Here is a 20,241-nt window from a genome sequence, read left to right on the forward strand (position 1 = left end):
ACGTGCTGCTAGAGCTTCACCCTAAACCTTCAAGAACAAAGTCAACGAAGTTTCTAATCAAATCAGTGTCTCGGATGCAGCCCAGATATTATTCCTCTCCTTTTTATTGGTGCAGCAGGTGTGATTACATCAGCATAGATACACACATTCTTGAGGGTAAGTGTAGTTTTTTTTTGCCCGATAACATCTATGTTCTGACATTGAATGACTATTATTAATAATAATATTAATAATAATAACAATACAGACTAAAGCTACAGATGGATTCAAACTGGTCCCAAAGCTAATTGATGATCCTAATGAACAAGTGTTGTTGATTTAAGCAATAAATACATTCACAGAACATTATTATTATTATAACCGTGGAGGAAGGCGTGTTATGATTTGACCAGGTGAAGCAAAAACTATTTCTGTGAATGAGATGAAGTGAATTATCCAGGTAATATTTATTGTTTTGCACCATAATACCCAGTTTGAAGACCAGTAAGACTTTGACAAAGTACCTGTGTAAAAAATAAAAATAACACCTCATTCATAACTCTGAACATTCATAACATTCACCGTAATAAAAATATAGTATTAGCTCACATTAGACAAGAGAAACATTAGGACTTGAACATTCAAGTATAATTAAAAAACACACATGTTGGCTTCTTCCATGACACCAAATACTATGTGGGGGAATCCATGTTTGGTACCTGAACATTAAAAAAAAGTGTTGTTTGGTTTGTTTTGATGAATTCAACAACTGAATCTGGGTCTCATATCTGTTGTGAAGTTCCTGGTGATTAAGGAAGCTGGTTATTCAGCTGCCCGGGGTATTTCTCAAACCTCCTCTCGGCCTCCTCGCTGAGCGCATCGCCTGCAAAACAACAACAAAATGAAAAGTTAAAAGGAAATTCAACACAAACGCAGTAAACAGTGTCTTTGATTTGCTCACCTATGTGGCAGTTATGGAGCCAGATTCGTTGGCCGTCGTATTTGCAGTTGCATTTCATGGCGTTGTTGGAGAAGTCGCTTTCAGACACTTCCTGATTGGGATTGATGACAATCTGAAGAGGGGAGGAATCATACAATTCAATTATAATTAATAGACAACAGTGAATGAACTGCCGTCACGCTTTCTTAGTTTACGTTTAAAGAGACAGTTGTTGGTTTCATCTAATGCTTCTATTGTACAATGTATTGTATTGGTAAGTCTGTCTGTATGTAAATGCTTTTATATCGTGTTCAAAACAGGTCTCTCTCGTGAATGAGACCCTGGGTCTCAATGAGATTACCGGTATAAATAAACAAAGTATATATATATATATAAAGAAATGGACAAATCCAGACCCACATGCTCTGATATTTTGACATGCTTTGACACAGGATTTCTTCAGCACTATTTTAAGTGATGTAATGATTTGGTGAAGAGAGAGACACTGTAAATATGTTTTATCCGGGTGTTGGTTCCAGGGTTTTGGGTTATACATCCACATCTAAAAACGCTCACCTGCATGATGTAGTTTCCAGGCTTGACGTCTGTGATGTCGATCCACTGGCAGTCGATGTCGTGGCGGTACAAATCCCAGCAGCCCACAGTGATGCCCTGGTCACCAAAGTTGGCGCACTCGTACCGCTTAGAAACACCTGGGTGGCAAAGAAATAAAGACTCACTGATTTTTAGATGCCATTATAAACAGGTGGTGGAGGTCAGAGAGCGTCCTGATGGAGCGTGATCACCTGAACTCTAATCTGAAGCGTCAGACTCACCGTCTCCACAATCCGAGTCCTCCAGACAGAAGCTGGCTTTGTGTCCCTCGGCCACTCTGGTGCCGTTGGCGTTGAGCAGATCATAGTGGGTGAAGATGTCCATGCTGTGGTAGTGGCTGGACAATACACAGAAAATGTTGCTCTTAAATTCTATCTATCCTTCTATCTAGCTTCAAAAAGTGTTCTACATGCTTTAGAGGGCAAGAAGCTTCGGTGAAAATAAGATGGAGGGTTACAAAGTCAGAGATGTTTAATTTAAGTTACTATAAGGTAATATTACCCGTGGCAGGCGTGCCAGACCCACGAGTGGCGCCCGGCCTTGGGCTTGAAGTCAGCGCGGCCGATGTTGTGGATCTGGGAGGAAAAGCGCAGCAGGCGTCGGTGTCCGTACGGCCAGTTGGCCTTTGCTGCCGACTTGGACAGGCAGTCCTCCTCGGCGGCGCAGTAGAGCATGTGCAGAGGCCGATCCTCGATGTAAACCGTCTGCTGGACCAGAGGGGCGTTCAGGACCAGGTCAGAGGTCGCTGCATACAAGGAGGAGGGGGTGGAGGAGCAGTGGGATTAGGCTCTGCAAATTATAAAAACTGAGTTCATTCAAGTACAAAGTACAGACGCAAGGTACTTGTACTATACCTGATTTTGTTGATGCTTTTATTCTGAAATGGTTAAAAAAATGAACACGACCTGAATCAACTGCAACAGTAAAATCCTTATTTTACGTTAATGCATGACTAATAATTAACTAATGATAATATATAATAATATAAGTCATGGTAGACATTTGTCTGCATTTATTTCTTTCATTTTTAATACTAAAATTAAATTTCCCTGATTATACTTACATAGTTTTACTTCAGTAACATTCTTTTTTAAACTTGAGTATATTTCATAGTGTAGTATTAGTACTTTTACTTCTAAGGCCTCATACAGAATATCATAAACAGTAAAATAATTCAGATTAAAGGGGACAGGATGAGGATTTGAAGCTCACGAGCAGAAATATAAAGCGCTATTAATGATTTCCCTCGTATGTTTTCTTTCAGCCCCTCATTAAAATACGTACATGACTGTAAGTCAACGGAGAACGACCACGTTTCTTTCACTCACTCTCAGAACAGATGATTCCCGCTGCAAACTTGGCGGCGGCTTTCTGGCAGCTGACGGCTTTGTGATGCTGGCACTGACTCAGCGACATCTCCTTTCCCGTGCACTTCACGCCGCTCATGATCATCTCCGTCACGTTGCTGCTGTCCCAGTACCACGTCTCCTGAGACAAACGAGACACAAACGAGCAAACAAACACAGCGCCTTGATCAGGAAAGAGAATGATTCACCGACGGAGCTGCAGAGAAAAACAGATGTTCGTGACTCAGATTGGGTTTCTGGCCGAGGACGCGCTGTAAAGCCGAGTTCATGATCACAATAACATCCAATAAGCGTTTTACTTACTGGAGGGCTTCGAAATTACACACCAATAAAAGTGACCAAGTGATGTAATTAAAGTAGTTTACATCATATTGCTTTTGTAAATTAAACTTCTCAGCATCAAACAAATTTTAAAAGGAAAAAGTGTGTGTGTGTGTGTGTGTGTGTGTCTCTCTGTGTGTGTGTGTGTAGGTGTGTGTGTGTGTGTGTGTGTGTGTGTGTGTGTGTAGGTGTGTGTGTGTGTGTGTGTGTGTGTGTGTGTGTGTGTGTGTGTAGGCGCTGTTGGGAGCTTGATCAAAATCGGTGCATTTCTAAAACAGCTTAAACTTTTTCCTTTTTTTTCAAACTGCATTTTATTAAATATTTTTCGTAAATTCTTTCTCTGCTTCAGGTTGGGGCTATGAATGTTTTACACTTTTGAAATTAAGTATTAGTTTCCTGTTATCCTGTATATTCTTTATGTTTAAATGTAATTTACGAATATTTATGTGGATTTATTTGCACTATTTCATACCCATAATTTTATATAAATATAACATATATTACGTTCTGCTGTTTTGAAGTCTCTCTAAATCAATTCATGAATTTATATCCATACTTTTTAATTACCTAGTTTAATTGTGTGTATATTATGATACTCTGATTTTGTTCACTGTTCTCTCAGTAAATAAACATCTTTCACTTTTATCCTTATTTCTTACATAAAATCAAAGTTGCTCCTGCCTCTGGTCTTTAATTTTGTAATTATTATTTAATGTCCTGTCATACTATTGTTTTTCCTTCCTTGATTGTGTTTTTTTTCTGTGCATGTTTTGTTCATGATGCCACCTCAGAGGTTTATCCTGTAAACAAACATATTTGTCCAACATGTCAATGAGGAACCAAACTCTTTGGCTACTTACAGTGATGGCATGCATGGAGTAGCCGAGGCCTAGCTGCCTGCAAGCGACCATGGCTTCCTTTGTGGTCCAGCCTGTGCTGCACACTGTGCCCCACTTGGAGCCAACCTGAACCTCCACCCGGCCCTCATACGTGGACCGGCCTCCCACTATCCGGATCTGCAGAAATGTCCTGCTGGGAGTCAGTGAAGGGACACGCTTCCTGTCCCGTCCGTGAACTGTCTGGTCTGAAACTAACGCTGACACAGTCCTCCGGCGGCGGACGCCGTGTTGTTGAAGCAGCAGCAGCAGTGTGGTTAGACTTTTCTAGGCGTGGAGAGCGTTAACATGGTTTCCACATGAGGTCACCGCTTTGGTTTTAGTGGCGAGTGGCTTTAGGGTTTGATTAGAAACTCCATGTGAGTCTGTTTTGGTCTTTTTCCCCCCGCATAGAAAAGACCAAAACGGGTTCATGTTCTTCCATGAAGGAGCTTATAATTTACTGTCAGACATTAATACATGCATGTTCAAGTATATTCCAAAAATATATATACCAAGATTTAAGTTTTAGGAAGATATTTGAATGTGTATGCTGCACTTATTACATATGTGACTTAACAGATATATTTGAACATATAAGCAGGGAATTAACTGTCCTGACTGCAGATTTTTGAGTGTTCATGACGGTATATTATATTTGCATATGTACAAATATACCAAAAGGCAACCCGCTGCTGCAAACGTCGGCCTTGTGGTGTTAATAACCTACTTGCACGCCCTGGTTAGCGTAGCCCAAGCCCATCTGCCTGCAGGCCACGATGGCCTCCTTGGTGGTCCAGGTCTCTCCACAGATCAGACCCCAGCGCCGCGTCCCGTTAGAGTATGAACGCAGCACCTCCACGCGGCCCTCGAACCGGGTCCGCCCTCCTGTGAGCCGGATCTGTGTGGGTCCGAGGGGGGTTAGAGACCACAAATACACAAGGGCCGGGCTGCATGAGAAGTCTTCTTTTATCCGTTACAAGTTCTGTTGACTTGACTGATAATATGAGAGTTTTTATGCAGCTTAGTCCGGCCTCTATGTGTATCTACATGAAACACGGAAGAAGAGTATGATCTCGTGAAGTAGAAACTACAACCAGATATACTCTGTGTTAAAAGGAAAATCACTGTTGTCACAAAAATACCCTTTTCAAATGATAAATGTAGGTCCGAGTCGTGGTTTCAAGGTATTGAACTGATTCAGAACAGCCATTCTTTTTTGTGACAGCAGTGAAGAAGTGTTGGTTAGAGTGAAAATGTGAGGTTTCTGGGATGATCAGATATTAATCTCACACGTTGACGCAAATCAAAAAGACTTTTAGAGCAAAAAATACAATAAACACATGATAAAACAATGTTTTAAAGGTTATTTCCTCTGCTGCTGTTTATCAAACATGTTTCTTGTGCTATTTGATGCAATACACTGTATAATAACAGCATTAACAATTCAGCTTTCCCTCAAGTTAAATTCGATGGATGGTTGTAGTGAGAAGGTTCAGCTCTGACCGTGTCCTCGAATCCCATGTTGGGCACGTTGCAGCGGACGGCGGCGTCCTCCGTGTGCTGACAGTCCTCCGATGTGATGTTTTTGAACGGGCAGTTCCAGATGGACTTCTCCTGACCGAGACACTTCACCTCGTTCATGTAGATGGGACCCATTCCTGGACGGACACGGAGCAGCTTCAGAGTTAACGTGGGTTTTATTTCCACGACTAAAACATATCTTTATTTATTGTGTAAACCCAGAACCCAGCATTATTGGAAAGATATTCATCAAATAATTAAATTAGTGAATGAAGGTCGCAATGAAACTTATTTGGAGCTTAATTTGCTAATTTTAGGGTTGGCTCCCATTATACTCTCAAAACAGCACACCAGTTATTTCATTTATTCATCAAATTAACCTAATTTTAAAATGTTTTTAACTGCAAGTAAGGGTTATATACAATAAAAATGTGTGTGTTTTAATTGGGAAAAGACTGTAACCACTGCAGCATTTAATGAGCCTGAACAATAAGGCACTTAAATCAGATTTTAAAGAGATCACTCTTGGACCCTTTTAAAACTCTGGTTTCCAGTCTCAGAATGATTGAGAACATCTGGGGTGAGAAGAACCAAATCAAAGAGAACTTTATCTTTTCTTTGACTGCTTTACCCTGAAAAAGGGTTTTAATGAATGAAGGTGGAATCACAGTTTTTGTTCATCAGCACACCTTCATCATAATTGCCCCACAGGCACACCTAGATGCCCCGGGTTGCTGTTCAGATTTCTATTGCTCTAATGTTAACTCATCACATGTTTCCACTGGTCGTTATGGAGTCCTTTCCAACTCCAAATGTTGACTGAGCATGCATGTTCTCCGTCAGCGGCACACTCGCCCTCTAAGACTCTCACTCCATCACAGCTAAGTCACGGCACCATGAGGTGATTGTATCGCCAAACTTCCGTGAAAGGAATCCCTTCAAGCCGTGACGTTTAGGAATGTTTCTGGGATTAATTCAGCCAGGTGGTGGTCCGGCATCCTTCGGAGCACAGACCAGGTTCTGCTGCCGCCGCCGCCGCCTCAAAGAGATTTTGTGACGACTGACTTCCTTCTGGGGTAGAAATCCTAACGTACAAACACACGCGAGAGAGAAGAAATCCCCACCCAGCGTTTCTGAGAACTGACCCTTAAAAAGACTGCTTGTTTCTGGAATGTGAGGGCGGTTTACCTAAAAACTACACACACACACACATGCACACACACACACACACACACACACTCACCTGCATGCTCTAATGTGGAACACACAACGTAAGATAAATATTTTAGAAAAAAAACATATTCATAGATGCCAATTATACACCAAGATGCGTCTATTATTGTAGTAACAGTATGTGTCGGTGTTCTTTCTTCATGCACAGAATTCCTTTACTTATTAAAATAAAGCTCCAAATAGGGGAATCCATGGAGGAATGTGCCCTCCCTGTTGAGGGCAGATTAGAGATAAAACAGGCTGCAGATGGACAGCTGATGACTGAAGTCCTGGATGACACATTCAGCCATTCAGACGGCTTTAGAGGGATTTAATGCAAAACACGAGAGGCTAAACTCAAACAATTATGGATTGAAGCAGAATATTTTGATAGATTAAAAACATGGAAATGATTACATCGATACATTTTGACGCTCTGGAGTTATTGGAAATGTTTGGATCACATGAGTTGGAAACAATCCTACACAGACACCCTCTAATTGTACAAATAGTATACTGTAAACTGTGCAAAATACCAGAATTAAACGGAATAGACGTGTAAAATACTTAAACTATTCCATATGGTCCGAGACGCAAGCCAACATAGCTACAAATATCGCAAATTTTACACACATTTTACTTTTTGCCATGTTCAATCATTCATTTTTGAATTTGTATCGAGGTGTAATGTCTTAAAGGTCTTTCAGACCTTAAATTGTACAAACAAGAATGCAGAAATAGCATTGCTGGTCAAGGTAAAGGGAAAGGTGAGCCAGAGAGCAGATTTTTGGAGTGGAAACTTCTTATGAAAGTGAACCTTTAGACCCTTGTACGGGACGGTGCGCTGCCTCTTCAGGCAGACATAACAAAGCTTTTTCACAAGACGGGCCAAATCACACTTGGGTTGAATATTCCAGTTTTGTTGGCTTCCTCTCAAACAGCCGGATGACTACTTCCTTTTTACTTTTCCACTGGACTTCAGCCTCAACTCGCCCACTCAAAATGCCATTACACACCCTGCCTATAGACGTCTCAGCCAAAAAGAAGCCTGTGTGACTCATACTGGCTGGATCCAGATCAGCATTTGGTCTTTAACCCATACAGACGTGTAGTATGTTATAATGTGTTTAGTAACCTTAACTCACCTTGTCCCATGCGGGCCCCGGTGAGAGCCTCCTTGGCGCTGCCGAAGCCGAGCTCCCTGCAGACGACGCTGGCCGACTGCAGGTTCCAGCGGTCGTCACAAACGGTTCCCCACTCGGTGTCTTTCAGCACCTCCACCCGACCCTCGCCCACCCGGGCACCGCCCTTCAGCCTCACGTTGCTCTAGACAACCAGCACACAAAAAAACTATATTTTAATCTGTGTCTGGGACAGGAAATGAAGTATCCATATTTTAGAATGCTTCCATTCCATTCAACGTCCGCTGAGAAAAAGGGACTATTCTCAATTTAAAGGTTGCTTTACCGATTTTTTAAGTTTCTTTTTCAAGCCAATGTTCTGCATGAACAGCGGCCCCGGCATGCAGCTGACGACGGCCGGCATGCCGCCCGCGCAGGTGGACGTGGCGTTGCGCTTGCTGAACTCCAGAGGGCAGGCCGCCAGGTGGACCTCCGTGCCCGAACACGCCACCGAGTGGATGTGGAAGTGGTTCTTCTGTCGCTCCAAATACAACCTGGAGGGGGGGGGGGGGGGGGCAGAGACAAGGACTGTGATGACAGAAACTACATATATATATATATATATATATATATATATATATATATATATATATATATATATTATTTTATAGTAATATTATAAAGCTACTGACTATTCAAACTTTACAAAGACGCATCGAAATATTAGTTTCAATACATTTTTATATTTGTTTTTTCTAGCTTTGAGCAGCTCCTCTATTTCCCCATGTGCATTGCATTGTGGGAGAATAGCACCAATGTACAGGAAACTCAAAAGGCTGCACAAGTATCAGTATGTCATGTTGACACTGCAGTTGATTAAACAACTGAATTGGGTGTATTTGCAGTATAGAGTGACAAAGATTTGACAATATGCTGAGAATTAACAAATGAAGTCTTAAAAACTAAAAAAACAAATACGCTTGTTTATGAAAATGTTGTGGTTTTGTTTCAGGTCATTATTACATCCGTCAACTCATATCACAATGATTATATCATTCAGGTTCACACAGATTATCTTCAATTATAAAAACACATTCGACAAAAGGGGGGAAAATCTCTTGTTGTTCGGGGCTTGAGTTTGATGCTGGGGACCATCAGCCGTATATTAAATTAAACTGACTGTATAAATTGAACTTGGTCAGACATTTTAGTAAATATTCTAAATGACTTTCTCGCCAAGAGTTAGAGAGAAACATTGATAGCCCTCTCACATCTGAACACGACAGCTAGACGCTGTTTAGCTTAGCTTAGCTTAGCTTAGCATAAAGACTAGAAACACCTTTACCAGCTCTCTCCAAAGGTCTACCAATACCTCTAAAAGGCAGGCTCACCATTTCCCAGGCTTTATGCTAAGCTAAGCTAACAAGCTGCCGACATGAGGGGCATCAATCTTATCGGTTAGTCTATTAAGTATCGTCTTTAATTGTCCTGAAAACCTGAAAGACGTTCTTCCTCACCAGCTACATGCGCGGGTATCATGATGGACGTGGCTTTGACAATTAGCCTTTTCTCTTCCACTCAACACACAAATCCCTTTGACTTTCTCATCCGTTTAAATGACATTTAGCTGGTGAGGCTTGTGGAAGCAGCATGTGTGTGGGTCTTTTCAGACAGCTTGAACTCCCGTCTATCCTCAGATTACCTTTTGCCGGGGCTGCTCTGTTTAGACTTAGAGTTAGCTTTAGCTTTGGATGTCTGCCTGCAAGGTAAACACGGGTTAGACGGCACAGTTAGGAGGAGACACTCAAAATCATAGTTAACACAAAAGGTTACATGACGCACAATTAGGTTAAAAACTGTAACCGCAGTGTTATCAAATTATATTAAATTCCCAGTATAGTTTTACATAATGTTATATATGAGACACACAGATTGGTTGACACATCCTTTTTACATGCATGCAAATAAACAGATGTGGCAAAGAATTAAAATCACTTTTCATCAGCACAGGCTCATATACCATGCATGGCCAAAAGTATGTGGACACACACTTTTCTATATAGTCTTGTGTACTTTGAGTCTGTTGGCAGTAGTTTGGGGTAAGAAGTTGACTGGCATGCACGCCCTCAACCCCCTCCAACAGCTTTGGGATGAACTGAAAACATCTGGGTGTCCACAGACCGCTGGCCACGTAGTGTATGACAATGTGAACCTCAAGTTAACACATTGATTTTTGGTTTTCCGACATACGGCATTGCTTTTAAATGACAGATGTAGGTGTAAATATGACAGCATGATATTAAATGGTAATATCATAAACCACATACAAACGGGTTCTTCAACTCCAGGTCTCAGAAAAGAAGAGCAGTTACCTGGTCCAGACCTGAGTCACGGGAAATCTGCAAATTACTTTTATTATCTCTATTAAAACAATAGAACGTCAGATTTATTCTTTAAGGCAGCAGTTCTCAACCTCTTAATTTATTTGCAATAGGTCACAGACCCCAATTTTAATGAGATTTCCCTCCATCTGAAAGGATTTTTTCAATTCTTTAGTGAATGAAATGATGAAAATTAACAATTTTACATTTTTCTGAGGACCCCCTAGAACTTTCTCAAGGAGCTCCTGGCTGAGAACTACTGCTTGTTTATGATATTTGCAGATTCTACCGGACACAGGTTGGTTCTTATCCATGTGGACTCTGGACTCTTGAAGAACCCAGGATGACAAGTTACAGACCTCCTTCAAAAAGCATGCCATAGTGTGGAAATGGGATTTCCAGCTAATCCTCTTTGAAAAATGGACTCCCCCCACCCCTCGCGTCACTGACGTGGCACAGATTGACGAACAAAAAAAAAAGGGCTCAAAAGGTCTAAATGAGGTCTGAACTATGTCAGTAGAAATGTGAAAGACAAACAGAAATGAGAAGAAACTCAACCTCCACACGAGGCAAACATGAGATTTAGCAGGATTTGAATCAAAATCTCTGCCCATTCACATGCTGCACATCATGATGATACGATATCAGAAAGAGGGGGCGACTAGCTAGAGACAGGCGCTACGTGGTTATCGTCTGCTACCAACAGGAAACCCACTGTGGAAACCACAGAGTGTAGACGGTGGGTGTTCCCGGCTGACGGTGTACCTTCCACCGGCCGAAACATTAACCTTTGGCCTGGAGACCTTCTCAGCGGCTCGCTTTTTCAGACGTCTGCAACAGTGAGACAGCCAAATTCCATCACATACAGGAGAGAGACTACATGCACACACACACACACAACCAGACATATACAGTATACACACATACACACACCGTCTCTGGCATGCACGCACACATTTCTTACACGTAAAGGACTCGAGGGTCAGCGGTGAAAAGCATTTTTGACATTCCACGAGTCTCCACTATATGGTTACAGACTTCAGGTCACCAGTGTCTGATCACAATCACACAGCTATTCCAACTATTCAGAACTGTGGTACCCGATATCGGATGGTAATCAGTAGTCAGAAATCTCTTTAACACGGATTTTAAAGTTCCCTGGAAGTTTGTTCAGACGTCAGACGTTCAGCACGTCCAAAATAGGAACTTTGAATCTCGCGGACCCGACAGAAAATCACCTGTTCCTTCATTTTAGTCTGATGGATGGAAATCAGCAAGTTTAACCATATGAGCTTTTCGGAATCATAGTATTTTTCTCTTAAGAATCCCCAAATGTGTTAATTAATGGAAATGTAATTAAATAGTCAGCTCGGGAGAAATACCAGCTAAAGGAATGCAATGCTTAGTCGGTGGAGTTGGTGCCAGTACTCCCTTTACCCCCATGTTTGTGTGTGTATCGCCCGGTATCAGCCATCATTATCTGATCTACTACAGTGAATAAAAAATACTAGTAGATGTTGGACTTTAGGGTTCCTCCCCAAAGAACAGTTGAAGGTTTTCGACTTAAAACGTTCTCATTATTTTGGATGACCAAAAGGTTTGTTATCAAATAAAGAAGGTATAACAAACATGATGGACCATCCAAAACACCTCTCAGGTCATACTCGGTACTAATACTCAAGTACTGAAGTAAAAACTCAACCTGGATTGGAGTTCTCAAGCCAAATTGTGAAAAGCTTTCTATCTACACTCACACAATATAAGCAAAAAGACTAAAAAAAAGGGCAGGAGGACCGAGACAACACATTTGACTGTTGCTCAACGCAGGTTGGCGTCTCTCCAGTCGTTGCGTTGTGTGACCTCCCTCCCCAAAACCCCGGACATTTCCCCCGAGCCTCAGCTTTCTCACACACACTTGAGAGAAAACCTACATTTCCCTTCGTACTACTGTGAACCGTCTGCAGGGGAGGATTAAAAACGCCTCCAACTGGAGCGCAGCCAGGAATGTGTGTAGTCATGCTGGAAGGACAAACCGGGGGAAAGAAAGTGGAGGTCTGCGAGTTCACCAAATAGTCCACATAGTTGGAATTGGTAGAGAAAACAGTGCTAATAGGTCGTAACTGGACCATTTATATTCCTGATTCTGTCCAATCATCCACTATGTTATTTAAACCCTAGAACCTAAAAGCACAAAATGTTTGGTTTCCATCTGCATTAACGACCATCGCATCATAATTTAGATGCAATCGTCGAAAACTAGCATTTTTTTTATATTCAGGGCTGAAATAATTAGTTGATTAATCAATTAGTCGATCGTTTATCAAGTAAAAACACTCCTTGTCTCAGCCTTTCAATTGTGAGGATTTGCTGGATTTCTATTTTTTATATCATAAGCTGATGATGGTTTTGACTGTTGATTGTAAAAGAAAACAAACATTTGAAGATGTCATGCTTCAGCAATTTGTGGTGGACATTTTTTTTACTTTTTTTCTGACATTTTATAGACCAAACGATTAATTGAGAAAAGAATTAGTTGATTAAAAATGCCCCCAAAAAGTTAAAAATGTAAATCACAAGAATTTAAAACTGAAGAGGATGTCTTATATTTTACGATGGACGGACCAAAAGTCAAACAAATTTAACTAGTAAAAAAAAAACAGGAAATCCTCACATTTGAGAGAAACATTTTTGCCAAATAAAATGATAAATCGATAATGAAGTTTGCTGCCTGGTAATGTTCTGAAATCGGTCAGCCTTGCAGATTAAAAACACATGGGACAAAGAAAACACACTGCAGGCAGTTAATAATCACTCTTCAACTTCCTCTGCAAAGTAATGAACACAGACATCAAATATGTGACCTGACCAGGAAACAAAACAACACAAACAAAACACGGCTTTTCTCTCTCCATCCAAAGGAAAAACAAAAACATCCTCAGAGGGAAGAACAGACCAACCGTCGGCTCATGTGCTCTGTTGTCGTGCTGTAGTCTCATATCCACAGCAAACAGTAGTTCCTATAATCTTTACCAAACAGAAGATCCTGCTTGTGGTTTGGTGAAATCGTTGCCACTTTGCTTTCCAGACTAAAACCACAGGAATGTTAAAACAGGCTGCAAACAACCCAAACGGAGTGACGGAGAAAGTTACAGCCACTTTGCTAAGTGGTCTGATTCCTGTTTGTCTGGAAAACAAAGAAAGTGGAATATTGTGTCCTCGGGCTCAGAGGCTTCGTCTTTGTTACTAATTTTTATCAGGTTTAAAGATGGCATTTTAGGAAATGGGCTTATTCGCTTTCTTACCGAGAGTTAGAGAGGATTAACGGCACTCTCATATCTATTTGTTTGATATTAAGTTATCACAAGCAGCCTTTATTTGAGTGTTTTAGAGACAGAGACCGGAAATGGGTTTAACATTGCATAACAAATCGATTTTTCCAGTCTTTATGCTAAGCTAACAAGCTGCTGGCTGTGCAGTAACAAGAGTGGTATCTCCCAAAATATGAAATCATACCTTTATGTACCACCCAAGAAGATGAGCTACAGTCTGTTTCACTAAATGATGGAATGTAGATTTGTCTTTTTAGGATTTCTGGGTTAAAAAACGTTTCACTGGTTAAAGTGGAGAAATGGACTTACTTGTAGAAGTTCTTGTTGACTTTCCTCTCATGAGGGAATCCCAGCATGCCGCAGACCACGTGCGTGTTTTTGATGGTCCATCCCAGGTCGCAGATCTGCGCCCAGCCGTCTTTGTACTTCACCTCCACCACCCCCTCCGTCACGGGCACCTTCTTTCTGGACATGGTGACCACGGGCTGGAGCCGCACCTCCTCGATCCTGTTCTCGTCAACCTGAGCCTGTTAGGAGAAAATCAGGTCTGATTGTCAATTTGTTTTACAATTACATTTAAAAAAAAAACACACAGATGTAGTCAGGGAAAAACCTCAGCTGCACATAAATCTTTCTTTCTTCTATTGTAGATTAAAATCTAGTTAAAGATGGGTTGTTATCTGACATCCATATGCACATTAAGACTCTGGAATGAGAGCAACAGACTAAACAGTGAGTCATTTTAGGTCTAACCAGCTCATACGTGATTAACGTGACCATCTCCGATTACCAGCTTTGCAATGAGTCACTTCCGCTGTGGTTTATTTGGAAAGAAACCTGGCTTGTGGTCACGGATTGAAGTCTGGACGCCACATTGGACCGAGGCAGCATCAGGCAAAAAGAGGGAGAGAGTAGTTGAAGCGTCTGAAAGGTTTACTTTTATGAAACTGTTTTTTTTTTTTATAAGATCCTTCTATGAGACACCTCATTCAAGCCGTTTCCAGCCAATCCCCGGTCTAACCCTGTTCACCTCTGACCAGTCGCTTATACAAACGGACATCAAAAGAGGACCAATGGAAAAATGATGACCAGCTGGAAACGTCGAGCTAAGATTCAAAGTTTCCCTCGGTTTCCGAATCTTTATTTGTCCAAGGAGGTTTCAGCGAGCACACTTAATATTCACATTCATTCAGCACCTGAGTTTACATGAATAAAAAGTCCTTGAATAATTGCCTAAAAAGTGCTTCCTCATTCATGGGCACAAAAAGTAGGGCCTCACATCATTGACTGTCTAATATTTATATGAGTAGATTTTAATTTACATTTGTGAGGAGCTTTTATGCTCAATATTTATGATGAAGACAAAAGTTGCACACTTTAGTTGCTGATGTCACCTCAGGTCAACATACCATACATACAAGCAGCAGCTGCTGCTTTTAACAGGCTCAGACACATGGTAAAGAGCAGGGCTAATCAACACCACGTGTGTGGAGCGGCACTGAGGCGTTGAAATGGTCAATGTGGGTTAAATCTTACCGTCTATAGGGTGTGAAGCACTAGAGCTGAGTTTATGGGTCTTTAAACAGCTTTTATTGAACATTATCTTTTTTTACTGCAGTTACTCTACGTAATTTAGCAACTTACGTCAATAATATTGGAGTCCACGAAGCCGGGGATCCTTTCGTCTTTGCACACAACCCCGGCATCCTCGTCGTGAGTGCAGTCACTGTTGCCCCAGCCGCGAGACTTGCAGAGTTCAATGCTCTTCTCACCTCCGTTGCACAGCACGTTGTCCAGCCAGATTTTCCCTGGACAGGCAGCAGACTGTCAGTGTGGCTCCGGCCCACTCCCAGGCCTGTGGGAAGTAATCAAGGCCAGGCCTGGAAGTGACACTTGGTGCTCTTGGCAGCAAGCCTTCCATAGTTGCACTAATTCTAGACAGGAGGCTGAATAAGACAATGTAAATGTACTCCAGTATGTTGACTATTAAAAACAGGAGGGGATCTAATTTCACAAAAGTAAAGTATGATTTTTTTTTATTTACTTGGTTAACAGGTGGGGATTTCCACCTTAAATATTACTTTTCCACACAGAATCTATGATTGGATTATCTGAATATTTTAAACACCATAAAATGCCCATATGGCAGAGAACACAGTCTATGAAGCCTGAAAACTGAATCTCAGGATGTGGCTGAGGTCACTCTTACCTGGGCCCTTGCCGTATTTGGCGCTGTGGGCCCATCCCGTGGCTGAGACGAAGCCCAGTTGGCGGCAGAGCACGTTTGCGTTGGCTATTGAGAAGTCGTCGTCACAGATGGTTCCCCACTCTCCTTTGTAGAAGAGCTCTACCCGACCCTCGTTGTGTTTTCGGGGGTATCCAGACAGTCGGACCTTTATCCGTTCGCTCTGGGGTTGGGGGGACGGGGACGGCGAGTTTGACGGTGTGGGCGACGGTGTGGGCGTCCGCGTTGGCGTCCGCGTGGGTGTCCGAGTGGCTGCGTTTGATGGCGTGGTCTGGGCCAAACAGCAAGGTAACCACAACCCAAACAGAAGGCTGAATGCTAACTGTTGCCTGCGTCTCGACTTCTCCATTATTTGAGCTGCATGTGGAGAAAAAGAGAAGTGACATGGTTAAATGTGTTCAATTTTCATTCTCAAATACTGAGTGAACAGCAGTGATACTTGAAAAAAAAGGAGACAAAAACGCAAAACCCTCAAGAGAACCTAAAATATATCAGATACTATTATCAGGGAACTAAAAGATGAGTTAAACATCACCTTAAAGTTTAACTATTTGTATGCAAAAATTACATGAAGACATACAGTATATAGTTGGATGATAAAAGATTGCGTATTGGGATAAAAAAAAACATTCACATTCAGTTAATTATGGTGAATTTTCGTTATCAGGATAATTGTAATTATCACCAATAGCTCACTTTTAATGGTAGACATGTCAAAAATACATATAATATCAGTTAAAACATGTGTTGTTTATTTATGCAAGGAGAACTTATGATTTATGATTACCTCATTTAAGATTGTTTGTGTTTCACTTTCTCTTTCTGTGATCAAATATTGGTTTCTGATCAACATATGAGGGAAAGTGATTTTTAAATACCATATTGTGCTTATATACTCATACCAGATAGAAATCTTTGAGCAGCTGGAGTCCCCCCAAAAAGCCAAACACACTTGATGTGGCAGTCTGGTCAGCCCTGGTGCCCCTAAATACTAGATACTCTGAATGTACGTTTTATAAATAGCTGTTAGATCCAAGAGGAAACAGGAGGAGCTGAAAATACACCCAGCATAGTAAGTAAGGATTGACTCTGGCAGTTTGATTCAAACCATCTGGTGGAGGATTTTAGTCGACTCAGATGTGGGGAACAATAACAGAGAGCTTTTTAAAAGGCCGCACAAATTAACAGCTTCACTTTCACAGTATGTTTGTCCCTTTTGCAGCTTTTCTGTCCATTGTTTTATTTATTTTGTACTGTTGCTCATTTTTCCCGCTGGCTTAATATTCATATTTCTTGACACAACAAGCCACCTTTTCCCTACAAAACATTCAGCCTGCTCTCTTAAACATTCCTGTACAGCAAAGCTAACATAGGCCTGCTATTGATAACTTGTCAGCTACGCTCCTTCTTAGCTTTTAGCAGCAGGGGGTGGGGGGGTGGGGTGTTCCTCCCGAGACACAAATACAGTAGTGTGATGTGTTTTCTTTTACAGAAACCACAAACTTAAGGTGCTTTTTTCAAAACATGTCTGACTGACTGCGTTGTCTGAGTCCAGTTTCACAGTGCAAGGACGGAAACACCGGTTCACACTAAGCTTTAGTCAGCAGGGAAATTGAATGGCCACTATGTCTGAACTGAAGCCACAATTTGGGGCAGATATTAAGAATTGCTGCATTTTTGATGGTGGAGATCAGAAACAATCAGGGAGAACGAGGACGATTATATGCAAAGGCACTCAGAATGAATTAAACCAACCTCGGCTCAATACTTGAGAAGGTTTTAAACATACTTCTTACTCACTGGGAGTTTGATGACAATATGCAATGCTAACAGTGTTTATGCTAAGCTTGGCTAAACACATCCTGAACCAATCTCTGCTAAAAACACAGAGATAAAGCAGATAAACAGCAGATGTCCTCATCCAAGTATCGAGGTGCATTATTCCCCATAAATCTGGAGTATTCTGTTGAGAAGGGTTTTTCATGTTCAGCCCTTCAGAAGGGGGGGAAATCTCCCCACAAACAAACTCCTTCAAAAAATACATCAAATACTGTACGATGAGGTGGTAATGAGTTATGGATAATTCATTTCAAGGCCCAAATCCAAACTGGACATTGTGACATGACCACCAGATTATTTACAAATTGAATTTGTTGATTTTGTGAACCAGCATCACATTATAGGCCACACAGACTGGCAAGTATCTGATTTCAATGTGCTCATGCATCAGTCCGCCCTCAAATCAAAGCACCCTTCTCTCTCACATGCACACATTGAACGCTTTCTCTTCCAGTACCAGAGGTCTGGTAGCTTGCTGTGCTTCGGTAGACTGAAACATCTTCCAGTACCAGAGGTCTGGTAGCTTGCTGTGCTTCGGTAGACTGAAACATCTTCCAGTACCAGAGGTCTGGTAGCTTGTTGTGCTTCGGTAGACTGAAACAAAATCTCTGGGCAACGGAAAATGTTTCCCTGCCCCGTTGCAGCATGTTGTTAACCTCGGAGGAGCTTTGTGAAACTTCAAAACAGCCACGGTGAGCCTGAGTCACATCAAAAGGGGGGTAGATAAACTGCATTATCTGCATTATAGATGAATGAGGGTTTCAGATATAGAAGCAGATAGAGAGGAGATCTGGACAATAGAAGGGTTGCTTGAAATGGAAACAGGTCTGGTGGGGATTTTTCTAGACATTCTGGGAAAGCGCAACTAGGGTTTGTTGTTGGCTTTCTGCTTTCCTCAAACAGTAAGACAGGGCTGTGATATTTAAACCCCACAAAAAAACATTTAACACTACCATTTCCTAATAAGGGAACCCTTTGGAAAAGTCTTTTTAGCACTTTAAGACATCAGGAAAAGCCAAGCGTCGCACTGATTCACTGATTATCTTCTGGAAAACAGCTGCAAAGCATCTGGACCACAATGCATTTATTAACTATATACATGTCTAAAACCTCAGGCTTGATGACTCATTAATGCAATGTGCACATTCACAACCAAATAGAAAACAACATCAGAGAGGATTTTTTTTTCAACCGAAATGTTGCTCTATGCTGTAAATACCAGGTATTTAGCAGAAAGGAATACACTTTTTGAAGCCAATATTTGGCTTTGGGAACACAATGCGTTTCTGGTTGCTGGTGTGTGTCTGGGGTTTTTTATCTCCAATCTTCTGCATCCTAAGAGTTTGTTTCCTGTTCAAACAGAGCAAAGAAGCTTTGCAGCAACAACAAAAAAACTCACGTTTCCAGCCTTCATTTCAAACTTAAAGCACATATAAATCTGCCTTACCTTATGTTCCCAGTGTGAGGAGGTTATAACGGTTCCAGTGGAGAGAGGGAGGCGGGGGGACGCTGGGTCCTCGATTCTGGTGATCCCAGGAGTTCACAAACCGAACCCCCCGAAAGACAACAAAAAAGATCGAATAAATATCCCGACACTCGTGTCAATTCATCTTCTCCATCAAACCCGGGTCCAGTTTGCGGGGCAGTGGTCCACCGAGCAGCCAATTACTCCTGACAGCGTTGTTGTCTGTAAATTGCCAGCTGTGCAGCTCCTCGCCGAGGAGGAGGAGGAGGAAGAGGAGGAGGAGGCTGCAAGGGGCTGGATTTATTTCCCTGGAAAGACACTAACTCTTTCATGGATGGTTCTGTAACAGGCGGCCCTCACTTGCATAACCAAAAAAACACACAAAAAACGTGAATTTTAACTTATTTCACAAGGAGGCTACGTGCCTGACGAAGCTCAGGAGATTTACAGCCAGAAAATAGCTGTAAAAAAAGCTTCTTGGTAAAAAAAAAAAAAAAAAGATAAATAAAAAATACTGACTGTAAAATACAGATTAAAAATAAAAAATAACGTGAATTTCACTTATTTCACAATGACACAATGAGATTTACAACTGGAAAAAAGCTGTAAAAAAGCTTCTTGGTAAAAAATAAATAAATAACATACTGTCTGTAAAATACATAAAAACATCCTTACATAAACATACAGTTAAAGTAAGCTACTTGGACTATTAATGATATATTAATGCCCCGTGATATCAACATATAGAATAACATTATGTAACCTAACAAAAAATACCTAACCTTTATCTTGAATTAAATGAATAATTATGTTGACGGTAAAATAACTTACCTAAGAGACCAACTAAACAAACAAATAACGCGAAGTATGCTAGCTTGAGTAATGCTAGCTTGCTCGTTAGCAAACATCGCATAAAATAAGCTAGCTGCACGTTCTCCCATTGTTTACGTGACGTCGTGCCAAGCGATACTTCCTTTAATGTTTTCTTTTTATATGGAATCCTAAAAACAGAGAAAAGAGGGATGACA

The 20,241-nt window shown here is 41.3% G+C and overlaps 1 protein-coding gene across 3 annotated transcripts; it reads right to left on the reverse strand.

Annotated features, from left to right (window-relative positions):
- Positions 1-190: 190 nt before the first annotated feature.
- On the reverse strand, positions 191-19,458 carry loxl3b (lysyl oxidase-like 3b). 3 transcript variants are annotated; one of them, XM_084013742.1, is made up of 16 exons: positions 19,196-19,458; positions 15,874-16,266; positions 15,309-15,472; positions 13,974-14,191; positions 11,101-11,166; positions 9,657-9,713; positions 8,301-8,508; positions 7,979-8,159; positions 5,604-5,758; positions 4,083-4,238; positions 2,863-3,022; positions 2,036-2,279; positions 1,756-1,871; positions 1,496-1,632; positions 941-1,052; positions 191-862 (listed from the first exon to the last, which is right to left on the reverse strand). In XM_084013742.1, the coding sequence occupies exons 2-16, from the start codon at positions 16,256-16,258 to the stop codon at positions 789-791; spliced, it is 2,433 nt and encodes an 810-aa protein (XP_083869868.1). In that variant the 5' UTR covers positions 16,259-16,266; positions 19,196-19,458; the 3' UTR covers positions 191-788. The 3 variants fall into 3 exon arrangements, with proteins under 3 accessions (XP_083869868.1, XP_083869867.1, XP_083869869.1); XM_084013741.1 differs by lacking the exon at positions 4,083-4,238 and adding an exon at positions 4,828-4,998; XM_084013743.1 differs by lacking the exons at positions 4,083-4,238; positions 9,657-9,713; positions 11,101-11,166 and adding an exon at positions 4,828-4,998.
- Positions 19,459-20,241: the final 783 nt, after the last annotated feature.

This window comes from Eutrigla gurnardus (assembly GCF_963514095.1).
Source record: "Eutrigla gurnardus genome assembly, chromosome: 7".
NCBI classification, from domain to species: domain Eukaryota; kingdom Metazoa; phylum Chordata; class Actinopteri; order Perciformes; family Triglidae; genus Eutrigla; species Eutrigla gurnardus.